The sequence below is a fragment of the Stegodyphus dumicola genome, chromosome 3 (assembly GCF_044657685.1).
Source record: "Stegodyphus dumicola isolate Sdum_Otavi_A_Nest chromosome 3, ASM4465768v1".
Lineage (NCBI taxonomy): Eukaryota > Metazoa > Arthropoda > Arachnida > Araneae > Eresidae > Stegodyphus > Stegodyphus dumicola.
Window position 1 is genome coordinate 44,055,752 of NC_140770.1, and position 20,141 is coordinate 44,075,892.

At 31.5% G+C, this 20,141-nt stretch overlaps 1 protein-coding gene across 1 annotated transcript in view; it reads left to right on the top strand.

Moving 5' to 3' along the window:
* Positions 1–20,141, top strand: part of LOC118198837 (ankyrin repeat and fibronectin type-III domain-containing protein 1-like) — a 1,134,269-nt gene that overhangs the window by 38,968 nt on the left and 1,075,160 nt on the right. The window contains exon 2 of the mRNA XM_085812822.1: positions 5,739–6,104. Within this exon, the coding sequence (XP_085668948.1) occupies positions 6,019–6,104 (86 nt within the window). The 5' untranslated portion in view covers positions 5,739–6,018. The remainder of the gene's footprint in view (positions 1–5,738; positions 6,105–20,141) is intronic.

Sequence of the window (20,141 nt, forward strand, 5' to 3'; positions counted from 1 at the left end):
GCCACCCTCGAACCCTACCATCAGCTCTTACCAACTGAAATCGTGACTCATTTGACCAAGCCACGGATTTCCATTCGTTTAGGGACCAACCGATATGCTCACGAGCCCACGAGAGTCGCTGCAGGAGATGTCGTGCTGTTAGTAAAGGCACTCGAGTCGGTCTTCTGCTGGCATAGCTCAAGGAAAACAAATTTCTCCGCACTGTCCTAACGGACTCGTCGCTCGTACGTCCCACATTGATTTCTGCGGTTATTTGATGCAGTGTTGCTTGTCTGTGAACATTGACAACTCTACGCAGACGTCGCTGGTCTCGGTCGTTAAGTGCAGGTTCGGCCACTGCGCTGTCCATGGTGGGATGTTATGCCTGAAATTAGATACTCTCGGCACACTTTTGACACTGTGGATCTCGGAATGTTTAATTCCCTATCGATATCCGAAATGGAATGACCCATGCGTCTAGCTCCAACTACCATTCCGCGTTCAAAATCTGTTAATTCTCGTCGTGCGGCTATAATCATGTCAAAGCCTCTTCACATGAATAACTTGAACACAAATGAAAGCCCTGCCAAAGCACTTCGCATTTATACATTTTCTACGCGATACTACTGCCATCTGTATATTTGCATATTGCTATCCCATGACTTTTGTCACTTCAGTGTATATCTCAGCTAAACGGAGATGAAAAAAGTTAATTAAATTTGATTCTTAAGGGAACTGAAACACAAGACTATCAGACAAGTTTCCAGATAATTTCTGTTGTTTGTAGAGGTCCCTTAGTGGTCATCATCAGTGGCAACGCTGTCGCTGAACATTCGTAGTTCTGATCTGGGTTCGATTCCAGGCGACGGGTTGGCTGTATGGTCGTTTTCGGGTTTTCTTTAAGTGTAACATGTATACGAGCCAATTTTCCTTAGAAATTTCTCCATGAAGGCATCCCTCCCCTTAGGCAGATAGCCCTAGTGTGCTTTACCATAATTTTTTAAACCAAAAAAAAAAAAAAAAAAACTTACTAAAATGTCTTTCGAGATAATTTTTATTTATGTTAAGTAAGTGCTAATTGTGTAGGAAATGAAGTCTCTGCGACAGGCTTCAGGTAGAGGGAGATTGGTATCACAGTTTAAAACAGTAAGATAAAATTACAAGAGGTGACAAAAAAGTTTGGTTTCAGCAATCACGTAAATACACTCTACCTGAAGAAATTACCTCTAACGTAAGTCACTCGTTCTGAAGACGTTAAAAGTATCTTTCTAGTAAAAGTTTCCACATTACGGTCGATTTGTGAACCTCTCAGTAAGATGAGAACCTCGGTCGAAAACAAATAATGAGATCGACTCCAATTCTTTATTCATTATATTCTTGCACGGCGTAGCACAGAAACTAGTAGATTCATGCAGCAGAAGATGTATGATTAGTATGAAGTGTTACTAAAGATGGATGGTATTTCTTGTTACGTTGGAATGCCTCCACTTATGTGATCTAGTTTTCGAGATATGTGAGTAATGAATAATTTCTGAAAAACATAATATGTAATCTTCTGCAACAGAAAGTCCGATAGATTATTTTTTACTTTAAGTACCGAATGAAATCTATATTCTTTTGGGAACGTTTCAGTGGATCGAAGATGAAATAGTCACATGAGCAGAGATGTGGATTGTTTGCTAGAGATCTTTCAACCAGGGATTCCAAATTTTCGAGATTCTGGAAACATGATGAAGTGCATTATTGTGCAACAGGAGTGCACTTGGTTTTATACATACAATAAGATTATACACTACAGTGGTTAATAGGACATCGATCATAACTGCATATTTCATCGGTTCAAGTATACCGATTTCTGTCCCAAAATAGGTACAAAAAAGTTCTTTTATTTTGGATACATTTTATAACTATCATGACATTAAAATTTTTATCACATGCTCTACACAAAATATTGAGTCGAATTAAGAGCTTAGTGAATTTATGGTTCAGTTATAGCCTTTATATTGGCTCAACAAGAATAAAGAACACGTTACCACAGGGTTATCAAACACAAATCATTTCATCATCCCATATAACACCTGATATTTTAAATAATATTGATTCCATGCTGCTTAGAAATTTACTCAAGAAGCATCCTTAAAGAGGTATATTGAGTTTATTTTGGGGTTGCAATGTGACGCTCAAATTTTAAAATATAATTGCTCTGTTTTGAGATGTGACCTAGGAAATGTTTCTCGAGAACAACGGAAACACAATCGGTAAATGATGACTTTAGAACACGAAAGCATCATGACGCTACTGTTTTATGTGGCAGATCAATTAACCTCGATAGGGAAGTTTCTTAATTACATCGCTATTTTTAGTGCGCCTTAAATATTTGATTAAGTCATGAATTTCTCGCATGGGATATAACCGAATTATGCTGTTTTTATCGTACATTCTCGGCCTTTGCTTAGATGAGAATCATTATCAAAAGCAGTTAACTTTTGCAAATTAATTTGATCATGCTGAATATATTAACGTTACACAGCAGTTAATGTATTTGGGATTTAATTACGCTTACAGTTTCTTTCTCTTAAAGGAAATCTTATTACAAAATAAAAGTTGGCTGCATGGTATAAACGACGCTATTTAATAGGCAAATAAATTTTCTCGATTAGGTGGTTCATTGAAAGAATCTGATAAGCTTATAACAAGTCTTAAAATTTCGAAGAAGGGATAGCGGTATAGATAGTTAGTAGATAATTTTGTTAAAAATTATGCCAGTAAATACGTATAAAAAAAGGTAAATTTTTCTCAGAATGAAGTAATTGTTCTTAAAATTATTAAATGTTAACTTTATTTTTGTTTCAGTAAAAACTAGCAATGTTATTTCGATGGATAAAGTGAATGGTCTCTTTCTTTAAGATAAAAATATCTTTTTATGTGTTAGCTGTTATTATGCTGCTACTTGGTTTTCAAGAAATAATGCGAGCAGTTAATTATTACTATCCTTTAAAGTGAACTAATTAATCTCTTTAGATGGGTTTGGATAGGAGCGAGTGATAGTTTCAAGCATGAACTTATACATATATGCTATAGAAGCATTCTACAACAGAAGAGCATTTTAGTCCTTTAAGGGCAAACATAATTTTATAATAATTCTACATCTCTCATGCGAAAATAAATTTGATGAAAAGTTTTGAAGTGTGTCTTTTCTTTTCGGGCTACAAGGAATAATCAGTAAAAACCACGACACTTTCAATAATACTAAAATTACGATCATGTATAATAATGAGAATTTAATTTAGAATTCGTTAACATTATTTACACACGCATAAAAACTAACATAAGTTTAAAAGGAAACTTCTGTTTTAAAGTGATTTATGAAATATAGCGTATGTTTTGTTTCCGAAGGCAAGACTTAAATCTTCTTACGAATCTTCTGACGATCTTTTGGCAGATTTGTTTTGCTCGTGGTAAAGAGGAATCTGTGCCTTGTTGTCCTGAAGATCGATAAAATTCTTGACTAAATCTACGCCAAGCACAAGTTTGTTGCTTAGCTAGTTTTATGCTTATTTTGGCTTATTTTATGCTAGTTTTATGCTTATTTTTGCTAGTTTTTATTATATGCATTGTGCCAAAGTTGTGCTTCGTTTAGAGCAGTGTCTCAAACACCAAAATGCCGAATTTTTTATCTGAGGGCAACTGGTTCCAGTCTTTTTTACTTTAATTTTTTTTAAAATAATTTGAAAATTTTTGGTCAACAAAATAAAAAATACTTTAACTAAATTTTAAATTTCACTTATTAAATATAATTGACTTTAAATTAAATTAAAAAATAAGTAACTTACAAAAAACCTTTTTAAATTTTCAGAGAAAACGTCCCAAGTGGGACAAACCTTGATAATAAATTAAAGGAAACTTTTCCCTTGCTCTTATTCACAAAACATTTCTTCGGCACATAAATAAAAATGCATATGTTTATATGTAAATAATTATAAAATTCTTAATTTCTTACTATATATACCTTGGCAGTCGATGGCTTTTCGTTTCTGATAAAGTTTGTACGCTTGGAAAAAAAAAATTCTAGAAATATCTTCATTGCGGTTTGTATATGCTCATTTGCCATTAGGGTTCCTTTATTATTAATTTTGAATTATGAAAGAGTGCTGTTCAGTTATAAATGTATTCCCAAACAAACTATTATAATTAACGCAAAAATCTGTAACTGAGCATATTTATCTTTTAAAATGTATGAATGAAATTTAATCAAATCTGCACATGAAGTTAAATCTTCGAGTGTTATTTATAAATACCTTATAAATTAATCAAATCTGCATATCAAGTTAAATATTTGAGTGTTATTTATAAGTACCCTATAAATTAATCAAATCTGTATATCAAGTTAAATATTTGAGTGTTATTTATAAGTACCCTATAAATTAATCAAATGTGTATATCAAGTTAAATCTTTGAATGTTATTTATAAGTACCCTATAAATTAATCAAATGTGTATATCAAGTTAAATCTTTGAGTGTTATTTGTAAGTACTCTATAAATTAATTATCTCCATGTATAGATTTTTGGAACTATTTACAGATTTAGCCGCTCAGACTGGAAGGTGGTCAGGGACTCTGACTGTCGTACCGAAGGGTTCGGTTTCGAATCCCGGAGAGGGCATAGATGTAATTTGTTTATCCTTTCACAGGAGGCAGCGGTGGCTCACTTATTAGGTGCCTCCATAATTAAACTACAGCTTCGGACCTTAATAGTGACCAATGCCTATAAACGGCTTGAGCCCGCCATTAGCAAAAATAGATTTTTGGTGCGTTATTCACACTCTATTTTAGTGGTAATGAAAATAATATAAAATCTGATTTCAAATGATTAAATTCTCGAAATCTTTAGAACGCCGTATTTGCGACAAATACATAACTGAAACGTATTCGAAATCCAAGCCGCATAAAATTTATTCGCTGGCCGCATGCGGCCTAAGAAAGTCAAACCGATTGTTTATAAGATCGAGGCAATTAACTTTTGCATTCATTTTCAAGAGGCAGTCTCCCCCCAATGGAATTCCCCTTTGCATTTTTGAAGTGCTATCATAATAAACAGCCACCAAAACATTTACTTGTTATTTTTTCATTGTAAAAAAGAATGATTTTTATGAAAGCTTCCAAAGTAAACCGATCTCGTCCGAACTAAATATATCGCGCATTCTATGTCTAACCTGCATTTCTAATTTTTTTTTATCCAAGGGACCGTTTTAGTACAACCCGAGCACCATGCCCCAAACTGTATTCTGCAGAAAGATATGCGTATCAACTCTGGCTATCAGCCACCATTAAATTAAATGTTTTGTTCTCATCTTTTATAATAGTGTTCTTGTTTTCAAATTATGTATTACCAATAAAATCTTCGTAAGCGTGTTATTTTGTTTCCTTCATTGTTTATTGAAATTGCTATTAAAATGTATATTTCTCATATTAATAAAATATTATTGCAGATGAAACGAGCTCATGGCGAATTTTGTTCGGTATAAGAATTTTTGAACTTGTACTGTTCGGTTATCAAATTTCATCCGAACATTTTAAGTGAATGTATACAATAATTCAAGATAGACGAGTTTTATGTGGTATATGGATATTAATATAACATAATACAACCCTTTCTCTATATTTACATTTGCACATTACAACAACGCACTTATTTCTTTACTAATGTCGTACTCGTTAAATGGCTTGTTTTACTAATTAAAATTTATTAATTTTTTTAGGTGTTACGAACGGGTGATTTACATGGATGGCTTAATGAAAATATATATCTGTTCATAATAGAGGATTTTTTAAGGAAAGAAAATGGTTGACTGAATCTGACAGACAAATCTTTACAGCGCGTTTATCTTTTGATATGATCTTATTATTCATTATTCTAACTGTTAGAATAATATGTAAAGCACAATGAATTATTATTAAAGAAAAGCGGCTGTGCTAAAACCGAAAGCTTCTATATGCACTTTACTCTGGAATTGGTTCAAAATAAGCTGGACGTGAAAAATGTGCAGTGAATTTCCTTCGCAAGTGAATATGACAACACAACCTCACTGGTTCCCCGTATTAGCCACGCCAAACATCCTAACTATGTAAGTACCTTTACGTTATTAGCATTTAATTCATTTATAAGTGTTAGAATTATAGTTAATCGTAATAAGTTACAAGAAAAAAATATAAATTAGAAATCTGCAAGCATTACATTGTGCACATATTTACGCATGAAAAGCGGTTTAAAAAAATGTTACCGAAATGAACGGTCATAAAATATGGATTAATAAAGTTTTTGACACTCCTTTATAGCCCAGAAAGAAATCTGTTGCTATCTTTCGTCTCGTTGCTGGCTATGATTGCCTTTTGAAGCATCTGCATCGAAGGAACATTATCGCAACCACAATTTGTAAATTATGCAACCTTCAAGAAGAAATGAATTCTTCTCATCTGAGTCGTTACGCTGCCCTTAATGCTGGATCACTCTTGGAGATATATTGGAAAGCGAGACACAAAATAGTTTTATAGATTATAATGTGGACTCTTTTTTTTAATTTTGCTGTTCTCTTTCATCTTTGCTTGTAATCTGCCATTGAAATTAAAAGATATAAAAAAAATATTTATGTTTTATAACTATTTCAAGTCGTAAAATAGTTTGATAAAATTTAAAATTTTGTTTAAGTTCGAGAAACTTAGGAATCACAAGAGACGGATTTCTAATATTTAAGAAATATATCGTAAATAATTTTTCAGATCCCCCTTTAAAGCAATGTAAAAGAATTTCACAATACTTTTGTTATCATTTCTTGAAGTACGGCGGTGATGCAAGAGCATCCAAAATAAAACAGAGTATAATGTCGGAGGAAAAAACTATCATATTAAATTACGTTTTTATAAATTGATTTTTAAAAATATAGTATTGTGAGCAAGATCAAGGAAGAAAAGCAGAAAGTGGGATCCATTAGGCATTCTCGCAAAGAGTAATAACCAGGTCGAATTAATAAAGTATAATTTAAAGGGGTGTCAAAATTTATGAGGCTCATGTAAATTACGTCAGTTATAAATTGCTATGTAGAACACCTAAATCTTTCTCAGACTTCATGCAATATAAAATGCATGTCTCACATCAAATCTTTGCCAGAAAAAGCTTTATATTTATCAGCCTAATTTAGAAAAAATATCAGATTGTGATAAATATGTTTATATTTTTACTTTCTTGTCCGAAGTAAATGAAGTATCGTATTCACAAAAAAATTTCGGGTATCATATTTCAACGAAAGTATGCATTTTGACAGTTTCCGAATCTATTTGCACGATTTTTGTTTTTCAGAACAAAGGACTCTTTTTTCCAAAAACGATTATGAAATGGATTTAAAATGAATTCAGATGAGATTTTATCGCGACGTTTTTACGTACGTAAATACGTATGGCGTATATTTGTACATGTCTCGCTTAATTCAAAAACAATTAGCCGTAGAACGGTGAAATTCTGTATGTGAGACTGCTATAACTTCTAGTTGTGCACTTCTTTTTTTATTGAAATCAGCAGTAACAAACGAATATATATATGTAAGTAAGTATTTTAATTAACCGTAATAAATTGCCTAATGCTTGCGCAAAAGCTGCATAATAATAAAACAATAATTTATTTACAAATTGATTATTTAGTGTATTATCTCCTTAGATAAAGGTAGTTAGAATTCTATTGAAATGAAGTAATTCATAAGCATATTTAAAAAATGAATATTGAAAAAAAAATTTAAATGGAAACATCAAAAAGGTATGATTGTATGTATGTAAACACCCACTTACTTGCTCGGCTTAAATGTACTTACCCAAACTTTACTTTCACAGTCGTTTGTCATAGTCATATACTTTCAATGTTTTAAATAACGAAAATGTTCATGTTTTGGTAATGTCAAATTTAAAAAAAAATTTAATTTTTGGCGAAATACGATATCTAACTGCATACATAATAGTTTATATGTGTTTGTATAATAATAATCAATAAATATCTAACAGTATTTAATAACAATTTATTGTTGTAAATATCTGACAATATTTAATATCATTTTATTGTTGCAGCAAAAATGTGCAATATAATAGGCCATGCAATGAAGTCCAGTGTTGTCTACATCAGACTTTTTTTTATAATATAGACTTGAGGGCTATAAGTCCTAGAGATGGATCATCTATTTTGCTCATACAAAATACAAATTATGCATAGTATATATGAGATTCCATTACAGCGTTAAGGCATTTCAGCCTATTGTTACTAAGCAGCTCCATCCAACTCACTGAATTTATATTCATGTAATTTCTATATAACTTTGATAACCTTATTCTGCGCTTATAAATCGTTTATCGCTCTTTATATGGATTCCATTAAAAGCAATAAAAATAAAGAATTTTGTTAATTTTTGTTTACATCAAATTCAAACAATGAGGATCTTTTACTACATTTTATGACTTAAAGGATTATCAGATGCGATTAAAGGAACTTCAACAAGGTCACGAATAAATTTCTCTTTTATTTTCTCACATTTACCTACTTTTATACATTAATTTAATAGCTTATGGACAGGAAAAATATAAAAACATAAAAAATCATAAAATTTTATATTACATTTACCCTAAACCTTTGATAAATCAAAATTTATGGCTCTCGTCGTACCAGAATAGTACGAAAACAAAAATAGTTCTATATCTACCGTTCAATTAGGCTGATTGACAACGTTCAAATTGCGTTTTTCATGTCTGGAAAGCACGATTTAGGATATATATTAGATTTATATATAGCATTGCTTTAACATAGGTATTTTGACACAAAATCGGACTTTTTGTGAAATAACATACCATTTGTTTTTCATATTTCGATTGTACGACTCAAATCATGCCTAGATATTAAATCTTGTAAAATTTGGTGCGAAGTTTACGGAGAAATTCAAAAATTTATCTTGGCACAATTTTTTTCAATTTGCGCCAAGAACAATTCACTTAGCGAACTTCTTAATATATGGCAACCAACTTTCCGTTACCTTCCATTATGCCGGAGCGGGAAAAAAGGCACCTTGTTCCTATCTTTTTACGTTGTGCATGAGCATAAAAAAAAAAAAAAAAAAAGAAAAAAAAAAAGTCACATCGTTCCTAACTTTCAAACAATTTTAGCAAAGTGTCTAAACCACATTTGATGTTTTATTGCTTTCAACAAATATCCCAAATTTCAAAACGCTCCATTATATAAATTCACATATATTTTCGGATTTTTTGAATAAAAAAAACTGTATTTTTTGCAGATATGCTTAGAAATGCGTCAACTTTAAGATGACGGTAAAATTTTTATAGTAGATTATAACAAAAAAATATTTTGGAAAAATTTATAAAAATTATTTCAATATACAAATTTTAAAAAATAAATTAAAAAATGGATGAATTTTATTTGGAATGAATCTCAGTTTCGAAATTTGAAAGGAAGAATCAAGGAAGTTTAAAAAAAAAAAAAAGAGAGATTAACAAAAATATACCAAACTCAATTAACATTGAGGAGCTAAAATTTTGCGAGCTAATTTTTTTTTAAAACTACTCGTGCGATTTTTAGAAAACTTGGCAGTTTGGCGTAATTGGAGTCGTAAAATCGAAATATGGAAAAAAAAATTGGTATGTTATTTCAGAAAAAGTCCGATTTTGTGTCAAAACACCTATATTAGACCAATTCTATATATAAATTTAATACATATCTTAATCGTCCTTTCGAGAACACGAAAAACGCAAGTTGAATTTCGTCAATCGGTCCAGTAAAACGGAGATATAGAACTGTCCCATTTTTTATTCTTTTTTTGCGCAGTGTACCTCGAACACTATCCATTGTTCTAAATGATTTCGGTCTTCTACGGAGGTAACTTGTTGTTTAATGATGTGTTAGTCACGTGGATACTAATTTACATTCTCAGAAATACTGATTATTTCAGAGGTTTTAAGGTACCCTTCCCGTAAAAATGTGCTCTGTACATATAATTTATGTAAATAGATGTTTTGAAATAATTTGAAACTTTCTTTCCTTATTCAAGAATTTTTGCGAAAGGTTTTCATACAAAATACTGCAAACATTTCATCTATACCTTGCTGGCTACAGTTTAGCTAAAATAGTAGTGTAAGCCTCTAATTTATAAATATCTCCAGTTTAAAAATGAACACATCAATGACACACGCGTCGAAATAGTATAACTTATATGTAAAAGAGCGGTTCACGCTCTTTTACTTCCTTGTACGAAGTGAAAAGGAAGTATTGTAATCGCGAAAAGTTTCAGGCAGCATATTTCAACGAAAATAACCATTTTGACCGCTTTCGAATGCAATTTAACGATGTTTTTGCGTGATATCTGTACGTAAGGACAGAATAAAAGACTTTTTTCCTCCAAAAGAATTATAAAACTGCTTTAAAATGAATTCTGAAGTGAATTTTTCGTGGCGTCTGTACGAACGTATGTACGTACGTATCTCGCATAACTCAAAAACGAGTAGCCTCAGAACATTGAAATTTTGTATAAGGATTACTGTAACATGTAGATGTGCACCTCGTATTTTGGTTGCAATCGGTCGCGCCAGACGTATATAAATATATTTATATATATATCTACTCTGTTACTCGGCTCAGTGATCTCAGTTTCTTTACTCTTATATGTTTGTAAATGGTACATTTTTTGCTTTAAAAATAATTGAATTATGTTGTCCTTTTTTATGCCCTTTTTTTTTGTTTCTAAGGTTTTTACGCCTTTAATAAATCTGTATGCAATATTTTTAGAATTATCAACAATTTTAAAGTTGTTTAAGTGCCGCTAAGCCTAATAATTATTTTGATGGCGGCCATTGCTTGTTTACATTTCAAACAGCAGAGTAGTGGATTTGTTGCCAACATAGATAAACGTAGCGTTGCCAATCTAGAGAAACGTAGCTCCGCAACTATGAAGATAATGCCTTCATTTATTCGAATTTTACTTATACGCATAGATTTGAAGCATAAAATTATTAATTAAAATGTTTTATTACACAAAATATTTCTAACATATAATTATTATTTAGTTAAAATGTTTTATTACGCAAAACATTTCTAATAAAATAATAATAATATAAACAAAAATGCTTGTTCAAACAAATCTGATTGGCCAGGAATTTGATTCAGATTATTGAAATAAAATTACCAGTATAAAACTCTTTTAAATATATTTTAATTGGGACATTTGGATTTCTTTATATGCACTGCTGTAGTAATCTAAAAGGGTATTTTGATGTTTATGTTTATTAAAAGTTTCCAATTATTTTCATTTCGTTTTCGTTTCTAAATTTCTTAGAAATGGATTGATCTCATGCTATTAGCGAACAGTTAACGATTTTTTAAAGTATGTTAGCTATACAATTATATTAAAAAATTATACATTTCACTATAACTAAAAATCTTAGTTCTCGTTTTCTCAAAATGAATTTGCTTCATTTAAATTAGAATAGATATTTATACCAGTCGGAATCTTCTGAGAATTTTTTATCTCCAAAGCCAAATTAATATAAATTTGTGATATACAGCAATTAACATTTCCGTCATCATTAATGATTTCTTGAACATTCTTGCGCTTGTGAATAAATCTTGGATTGTGAAATAGTCATCATTTGCTGGTTGAGAATTCTATGTCGTATTTAAGCATAAAAGTACAGCAAAATATTTTAAAATTTTTTATAATATAACTTTCGTATACAAATTTAATAAAAACAGTGTGCTTTTTATAACTTTTCTTTTACTACTCTAAAGAATAATAGTTTAACTTTTTTTAAACATTAGTCACGTTTTGAATATTCATTCATAATGATCAGAATTTATATGAAACCAGCAGAAGTGACCCCAACACGACTAGTTTAACAATTTTTGTTTAACATTTCAACCACGACAAACTTATTCTTTAACCATAATTTTTCTGTTAGATAATTACTGTAAATAACTATTCTTTTTCAGGATTAAAGATATTACTTATCATGAACGGGAAGAAAGCTGCGTAAAATTTATTGCTCTCATTCTTGTCAAATACTTTCGAAAACGTAATTAGATTTTCTGAATATGTTTTCATAGCAGATATTATGGCAAGCTTTGTTTGAACTATTCCAAATAACCATTAAATGCCACAAAACCTGGATCTCCAAAAACGTTTATAAAATTAGAGCGAAGCAGAGAACTTTTAGAATTCCTTCTCAAAGCAAAAAACCTCTAGATTTGTATCGTTAAACTTACGACAGCTTTTAAAGAATTTTAATGAATGTTTTTCAGTGCCTGGTTAACTACCCACTAGACTTCCTCGCATAATTAATTAGCCCTTTTCTTCATAAAAAGCTGCAAATAATTCCTTTCTTTGGTATTGTCATAGAAAATGTACAAGAATTCCAGTCCATCCTTCAAAAGCCCAACATTCTTCTTTACGTTAAGATTCCTGTCGCCATCATGAATATAGGTTCGTTATTTTATTCATTCAAAGTTTTTAAGTGTACTTCGATATTTTTAAGTTTGCATGCGAAGTATATGACATAACATGTGGGTTACTATGTCTAGTCACAAAATAAATTCACCGTTGTAAAAGCTAGAATGTATTGATGAAAGATAATGACTTTTGATGAAATGTAAAATCATATTCTCTTATAAGTAATCACTCCAAGTGTTTTCATTAGCTAAATAATGCGCATAAAAAGCGACAAAACGGTAAATAAAAAATGAGTTTTTTAGAAATTATCACATTCCCTCGTGAATACTGTTCTGACGTAAGTGGTTATCATATCCGTCTTTGAACATAAGAGATCCATGGTGTGAAATCCCAATTTTGCAAAAGTTGATTTTTTTTCTGCTTTGTCCAGGGAAAAAAAAAAAAAAAAAAAATAAAAAATAAAAAATAAAAAAAAACCTAGTAATTTCTTTAATGGTACCTGCACTAACATTTGGTGAAGAGAACCGGTTACTACATGGATTTTTGTTTCCACTGTATTTCGGGCTTTTTTCCAGTCGCCTGTTAAATGGAGGCAAGTGTAAGGAATTATCGAATTCTCTGTCATGTGCTAGTGGAGAGCAAGAAGTTAGCGCAAATCTGTATTTGAAAGATTAGTAATTCGAATTTCAGCAGTTTATTTTTCATATTTCCTACATCGAAAATGGATTATGCAAGTTTATTTGATTAACAAAATTGTCTGACGAGCGCTGTACAGTTTTGTACATTATGAACAACATAAAGGTTTTGAATTTGATCGTAAAATAATATTCTTTCTTAATTTATAATTAAAATAGTCAGAAATATGATAGACTTGTAAAATTTTGATATCGTCTTGGCAATCATAAACTGTCACTAAATTTTAGATAGATTGGCAGCGAATTATTGCTAAATAACAACTGAAACTTGGGAACGGTGTAAAAGACTCCTTATTAAAACTAAACAAGGTGAACAAAAGCCTCTATTTCTGCTTATAACTCCTCCAAGAAATTATGGCTAGAAACTCAAAGTAGTAAGGGAAATGTAAAGTCTAAATTTATATAACTAGTAGCTTGAGGTTACACAATCAATTTAACGCGAAGTTTGCTCAGAACTGCACCGGAGTCGAATTCAGCTATCAGCTATCGGCAATAAAAATTCAAGGCCGAAGAAAAGAACTCTTATCTAAAATAACAACCTAGTAACGTGGCTACGAGCGGCAAAACACGCTCTCAAACTCTCACTTCTTTACAGTCTCAAACTCTCTCCTTAAATACGCGTAAAGTAATTTGCATTCTGGCAGAAAACAGAAAAGGAGAAAGTGTAGTACAGATCCAAAACGTAAAATTACTGGTTAATCAAATTAAAGGAACTTAACAGAATTTTCATATACTAATTAAAGAAAAATTTAAAAAATAGATATTTTACCTTAGTACTATTTCCAAGTAATAAGTAAAATTTAAAGATTGGACTGTGCTTAATTAGAACTGTCTATGTAAGTTGCGGTACATTAATGCAGATATTGAGTCTGAAAATGTGGAAAAAATGGCAGTGTGATTCTAATTTAATGTTCTATAAAACACCTTCCTTTTTTAAAGGAAGTTTCTGGAAAAAATTATCCAGAAAAATAAGACTCGTTACCTTTTTTATGAAATAAAATTCGGTAAAATGGTTTAAACTGGATGAAATTATACTTCGGATTTTCATTTCATAATTTATATGCTAATGTTTCTTATTTTGATAAGTAAGCAATGAATAATTTAGAATCATCACAATTTCTTTTAATATGGGTCAGTGTTTCTTTTTCTTATAATAATGAGTACTGGTTTTAAAAGTTTTCTAGTAATATAATACTTCAATAATCATCTAATGTACTTTCTATTCTAATAATTTAATTATTATGCCTCACTGGAGTAAGAACTTACACGTTTTTTTGGACGTTTTTTTTTCTTTTCTTGTTGATGATATTACCTATCGACGCTTTAGATACCACAAATCCATGACTTTCACATTGTTTTTGGATAACGGAGTATGCATATTTCTCTTCAAAAAGAGCGTAAATGTAGCGCCATTTTGAATAAAAGCAAAACTTTCTAGCCAGAGACGATAATTTTGACTTTTGAAAACATAGTACAATTGCAATTACTTCTTTTGAAGCAAACGAATTTTATTACCGCTTACCAAAATCGTCTAAAAATGTGCGAACAGCCTCTGTACTGCCATCTCTGAAAAACTTCTATTCTAACACTTGAAGGATCATTATGCAGATCATTATGCTCCCTACAACTGAAATGATGATAAAAATTTATTTGTAGATTAAATATTGAATGAATGAATATATCTCATTAATTTATTAAATGAATTCATTTATTAGATGATTTTTGGAGTACTATTCTAGGATTGCTAGAAATGAGTATATATTAGATGTTCTCGATAATTTCAGTCAAACCACTTTACAGTTTCACGTAAATAGATTGTGCGAACTTATATCAGACAAAGAAATGCTCTGTACGCCCAGAACGGTTTTTGATACGCATAAAAAACACGAGAAATACCTCTTACATTTCTATGTAGATTTAAGTCTATGACTAGTTTGAAAATTATACCAAACTTTGCTTTTTGAAAGAACATTTTACTACAAAGGAGAGATACTCAAGTTAATTTAAATGCAATGTGCAAATACTATTGCTATTTATTCAATATTTTATGTATAATGTAGTCCGAGATTGGTATTTAGAATTAAAGTTTGGGCAGTAAGTTCAAATGGTCGATATAATATTAGGAAGGTACGTATAAGTAGCATTCCTAGAATAAATTGAGCAATTTTATTCATACAGATTTAACAACATTTAATAAACATTAAATCTTCAGAAATAAATAATTTAATAACTAAAAAAAGGTTGGTTCTTAAACTTTGAAAATTTCTAATATTTACATTAAAATTAAAATTTGAAAAATTCTGATATTTACATTAAAATTAAAATTTTTTTTATCAAACAGTGTAGTTTTATAAGTTTCTTAATCACTAATGCTCATTTCAATAATAATTACGATACATGCCATTGAAAACGAGACCTAAAATCTTAACATTCAATAAAAGTAAATTTTCATTTGGAAAGAAAATTTGGAAATCATTAATAAGTGTATTTTAGAAAACATATTTTCTTTGCTGGTTACTTTTTCTACGATGTAAACATGGAAGAAAAGGAAAAGGAATAATTAATTCTGGGAGGGGGTTTAAAATTTACATTGAAAATTAGACCAATGAAAATTTGATAAATACTCAGTACCTAATAAAATGTAGCATTTAATGTCTCTAAATTTTCCTAAATTCAAAAAAATGAACTCAATACATTTTTTTACATTACAGCTGACAGTGCTGTCACTAATAAGCTACTAATTCGAGATTTCCAAGATTTAATGTGTATTACAATTATACTATATTTGTTCAAAACAATTAATTAAAACTACAAAGTTTTTCCTGTTGTCATCAAACCGGATCACAGACCTGCTCTTTGATAATTCTTTAAAGTGACTTTTCACAGAGAAGATTATAGTTATCGTAATGACTTGATCATTTGCATTATATTTAGGGATTGCAACATTCCGTAATTTTCCACTGACTAGTTTTGTCAGCTCGTGATAACTTCCATATAATTCCTTCCTGTTATGTGATATAATACCAAATAAAACACAATTAAAAATATTTTTACGCAATAAGCATTTATTTAAAATGGATACGATAATTAATGTACGAAAAGGAAAAAAATAATTTCACACAGTTTAAGGGTATAAGACATTAAATAATTCTCGTTACATAAATAATGCACAGTTTTATATTGCGAATAAAAGCACCGGGCGCCTATGATTAATTAGAAAAGATAAAGATTTATACTTTTGACAATGCAATTAAATTAATTGATTTCTTATTTAGGAGCCACAAGTTTTATAATTCGCAGTATACTATTGCAGTTGAATTCTGTAAATAAATTTATTTAATGTATTATCCACATTAAACTATATGATGAATTATTTTCTCCTTTTAGTTCATTTATTATCATATTCATTTTAAACAAAAGCTTATTGTATAAAAACCTTTTTTACTTGCATTTTATTTTTTGTTTTTTAGTCTCAATTACACGATGTCAATGATGAAAAATGTTACCCATAATTATGACGAAAGCTATAAATTATGAGCAAATTATGAAGTAAAGGAAAATAACTGAACGTCAGTCAGAGATTTGGATACTGGGTGTAATAACAACGTTACTTAACGAACGTTTTTCTTGAAGCTAAAAAATGAAAAAAATCTGATGTGGAAATCACATGACTTCCTTGTACGGCCTATTAAATTATACACATCTTTCGCTGCCTTTCATTTAAACTTAGTTCCTCGAATTTGAAAGAGATAGATTTCTCATTCAATTAATTCAAATCTCACTTTGATGCAAGGCAAAAGTGCACAGAAATTCTAAACGCCTTCGTTAAAAATTGAAAAATATAGAACACATAAAACACCAAATACAGTTAAAAACAGTTAAAAAACAGTTTTTACAATTAAAAGTAGAGTTTCCATGGAAAAACAAGCAATTTGGCCATCCGGAAAAAAGGCAGATTTTTCGACTGAAACTGAAAGTTTAGCTTTGATTCTACTCGGCAAAAAGTCACCGAAGCTGCACAAACTGACTGAATTCACCATTTTACTAAGTTTTAAATGTAAACAAATAGTTGCTCCGTTAGGATTAGTCCCATTTAAACAACTTTTAAATTGTTGATAGTTCTACAACTATTTCACGCAGATTAACTATAGGCATAAAAACTTTTAACCGTAACATAAGAATAACATAGTCCAATCATTTTTAAAGCAAAAAATGCACAATCTACCAACATACAAGATTATAAACTGAGCTCACGGAGCCTAGTCACAGAGTGTGTATATATATATATATGTTACCGTAAAAGACCGAAATTGGTGAATGTCGACTTTCGCTGGAGAATGTCAACATTCACCAAATACTTCGGTGAAAGATCGAATATTGCATTACATTCTTGTACATTCGAACCCTCACCGGTGTATGTCGACAATCACAGATATGCTCTGGTGTAGGTCGAAAAGAGAGGAGTCAACAATTCAGACTGCCATAATAGTTTACGTTGTTGCAATAAATAAGATTTGAATCACATAATTTAGTAATTTTTTATTACTATTATCTTATTTTCTCATTTAGAACGTACTGTATAATTCAGTAAATTTTTAACTTCTATTATTTTCCTTTTTTATTTTGATTGTACTGTGTGTTTAAGTTCTTATTTTAAGTCTTAAGTGCGTTTTTTCGCGACTGAATTACGGAGAAGAAAATATAATATGTTCAACATTCGCCATTAGTACATGGTGAATGTCGACATTGACCGGTTAAGTCAGAAATAAGCGTATTTGGAAAATATTTCGGACATACACCAAGCGACTACGTGAATATTGACATTCACCGGTGAGAGTCGACAATCTCCAGATTTCGGTGTTTCACCGAAACATATATATACAGACCATATGTATATACGCACACATACTTTTGGTGAAGCTGATTGCAATCAAGAAAGGGAGGGGCACATCTACATGTTATTGTAGCAGTCCCATACACAAAATTTCAACGTTCTGAGTCTATCCGTTTTTGAGTTATGCGAGATATATACATTCGTTATGTAGAGGCGTCACGAAAAAAATTTCTTCTGAATCCATTTTAAAATGTGTTTTTTTTTTTTGGGAAAGGAGTCCTTTATTCTGTCCTTACGTTCAGATGTCACTCAAAAATATCGTTAAATTGCATTTGATAACTATCAAAATGGATATTTTCGTTGAAGTGTGATACCCAAAATTTTTCGCTATTACAATACGTCCTTTACAAGGAAATAAAAATTAATATCGCCAATTTGTCATTAAGTGCGCCAAGATGTCAAACTTAAAGCATTGTTTTCTTTGCAACACATTTAAAATAAATGTGCAAAATCGCTCAATTAGTATTTTTTACCGTATCCATTTTTTGGCGTTGAATCTTAAATATCAGATAGTCTAAAAGACTCGAGCGATTTTATAAAACAATTACAAAGAAGTTGTGAAATTAAGTTACAGTTTTCATTAAAAAGATTTTTTTACCGCTGTATTCGATGATGTAACCTGTAAGATTTAGATGTCCTTACTTTGTCGTGAAAATAATTGCGAAAAATCGCTTAAAAAAAGGTCTAAATCGAATTCGAAAAAAATATCGCTACACCGTATTTTATTATCATCACTAAGTAATATGTGTACAAAATTTGAACTTGATAGCTTATCGAGAAATAAGTTAAAAAATCGGTGAGAAAATTCCACCAACAGTGAAACGCCACGAGTGAAAATGTCCATAAATTAAGGATAATTCGGAGTGACGCGGAAATCGAACTCTAAAATAAGTATATCACCTGTAAAATCACTACACACATCTTCAAGAATCATATGCAAATTTCAGGAAGTAACCAGATGACACCGATGGTACGTCACAATAACGAGAGTGTAAGAGAGTGATATATAAGGAATACAGGCAAAGAAGTAAAATTGTTCGCAGGCGCTTTATAAGCATTTCAGTGCAATAACCGAATAGTTATGACACAAAGAACGCATTTGGATGATTTTTTACGTGGTAGAATTATCGGCCGTCTGGAATGTGGGCGTACCCAACTGGAAGTATCAGACGAACTTGGAATTGCCCAGAGTGTCATCTCCAGGCTTTGGCAACGATTCCAAGATGATGGTAATGTGAGTAGACGTTATAGCACAGGTCGCACCAGAGTTACAACGCCGAATGAGGACCGGTATTTGGCAGTTACTGCCAAAAGAAACAGGCGGAGCACAGCCTCAGACCTGTCGTCAGCTCTCTTCAGCCACTGGTACGACAATTTCAAGGCAGACCGTGTACAAACGCTTAGGGCAGATTGGTCTATATGCTTGTAGACCTGTCAGATGCGTTCCACTTACTGCAACTCACTGTCGCCTGCGGTTAGCCTGGAGTAGAGAGCATGCATTGTGGACACCGCAACAGTGGGCTTGGTGATGTTTTCCGACGTGTCAAGTTTAGCTTTCAGTCTGATTCTCGCCGGACTTTCATATGGAGAGCTCCAGGTACCCGTTACCACCAAGAAAACATCATTGAACGACACCGTTACGGTGGTGCAGGAGTGCTCGTTTGGGGTGGAATTATTCTGGGTTCCAGAACTGACCTGCATGTTGAAATTGGAACCATGACAAGCCAAATCTATCGGGACGTCATTCTGGAACAACATGTACGTTTGTTTCGGGGCGCCATGGGCGCACAATTTGTGTTTATGGATGACAACGCCCGTCCTCACCGTGCAAACATCATGAGCGAATGCCTTCAATCGGAGGATATCACCCGTATGGACCCGGCCAGCATTCACCAGACTTGAATCCAGTAGAGCACGTGTGGGATATGCTTGGTCGTCAACCCTCCTCCTACATGTCTACCGGAACTTCGAAGAGCATTGCTTTTTGAGTGGTGTAATATCCCCCATGATCAGATCGATAATTTGATACTCAGCATTCCTAGACGTTGTGCGGACTGTAATGCATCGTCTGGGAGACATACAATGTATTAA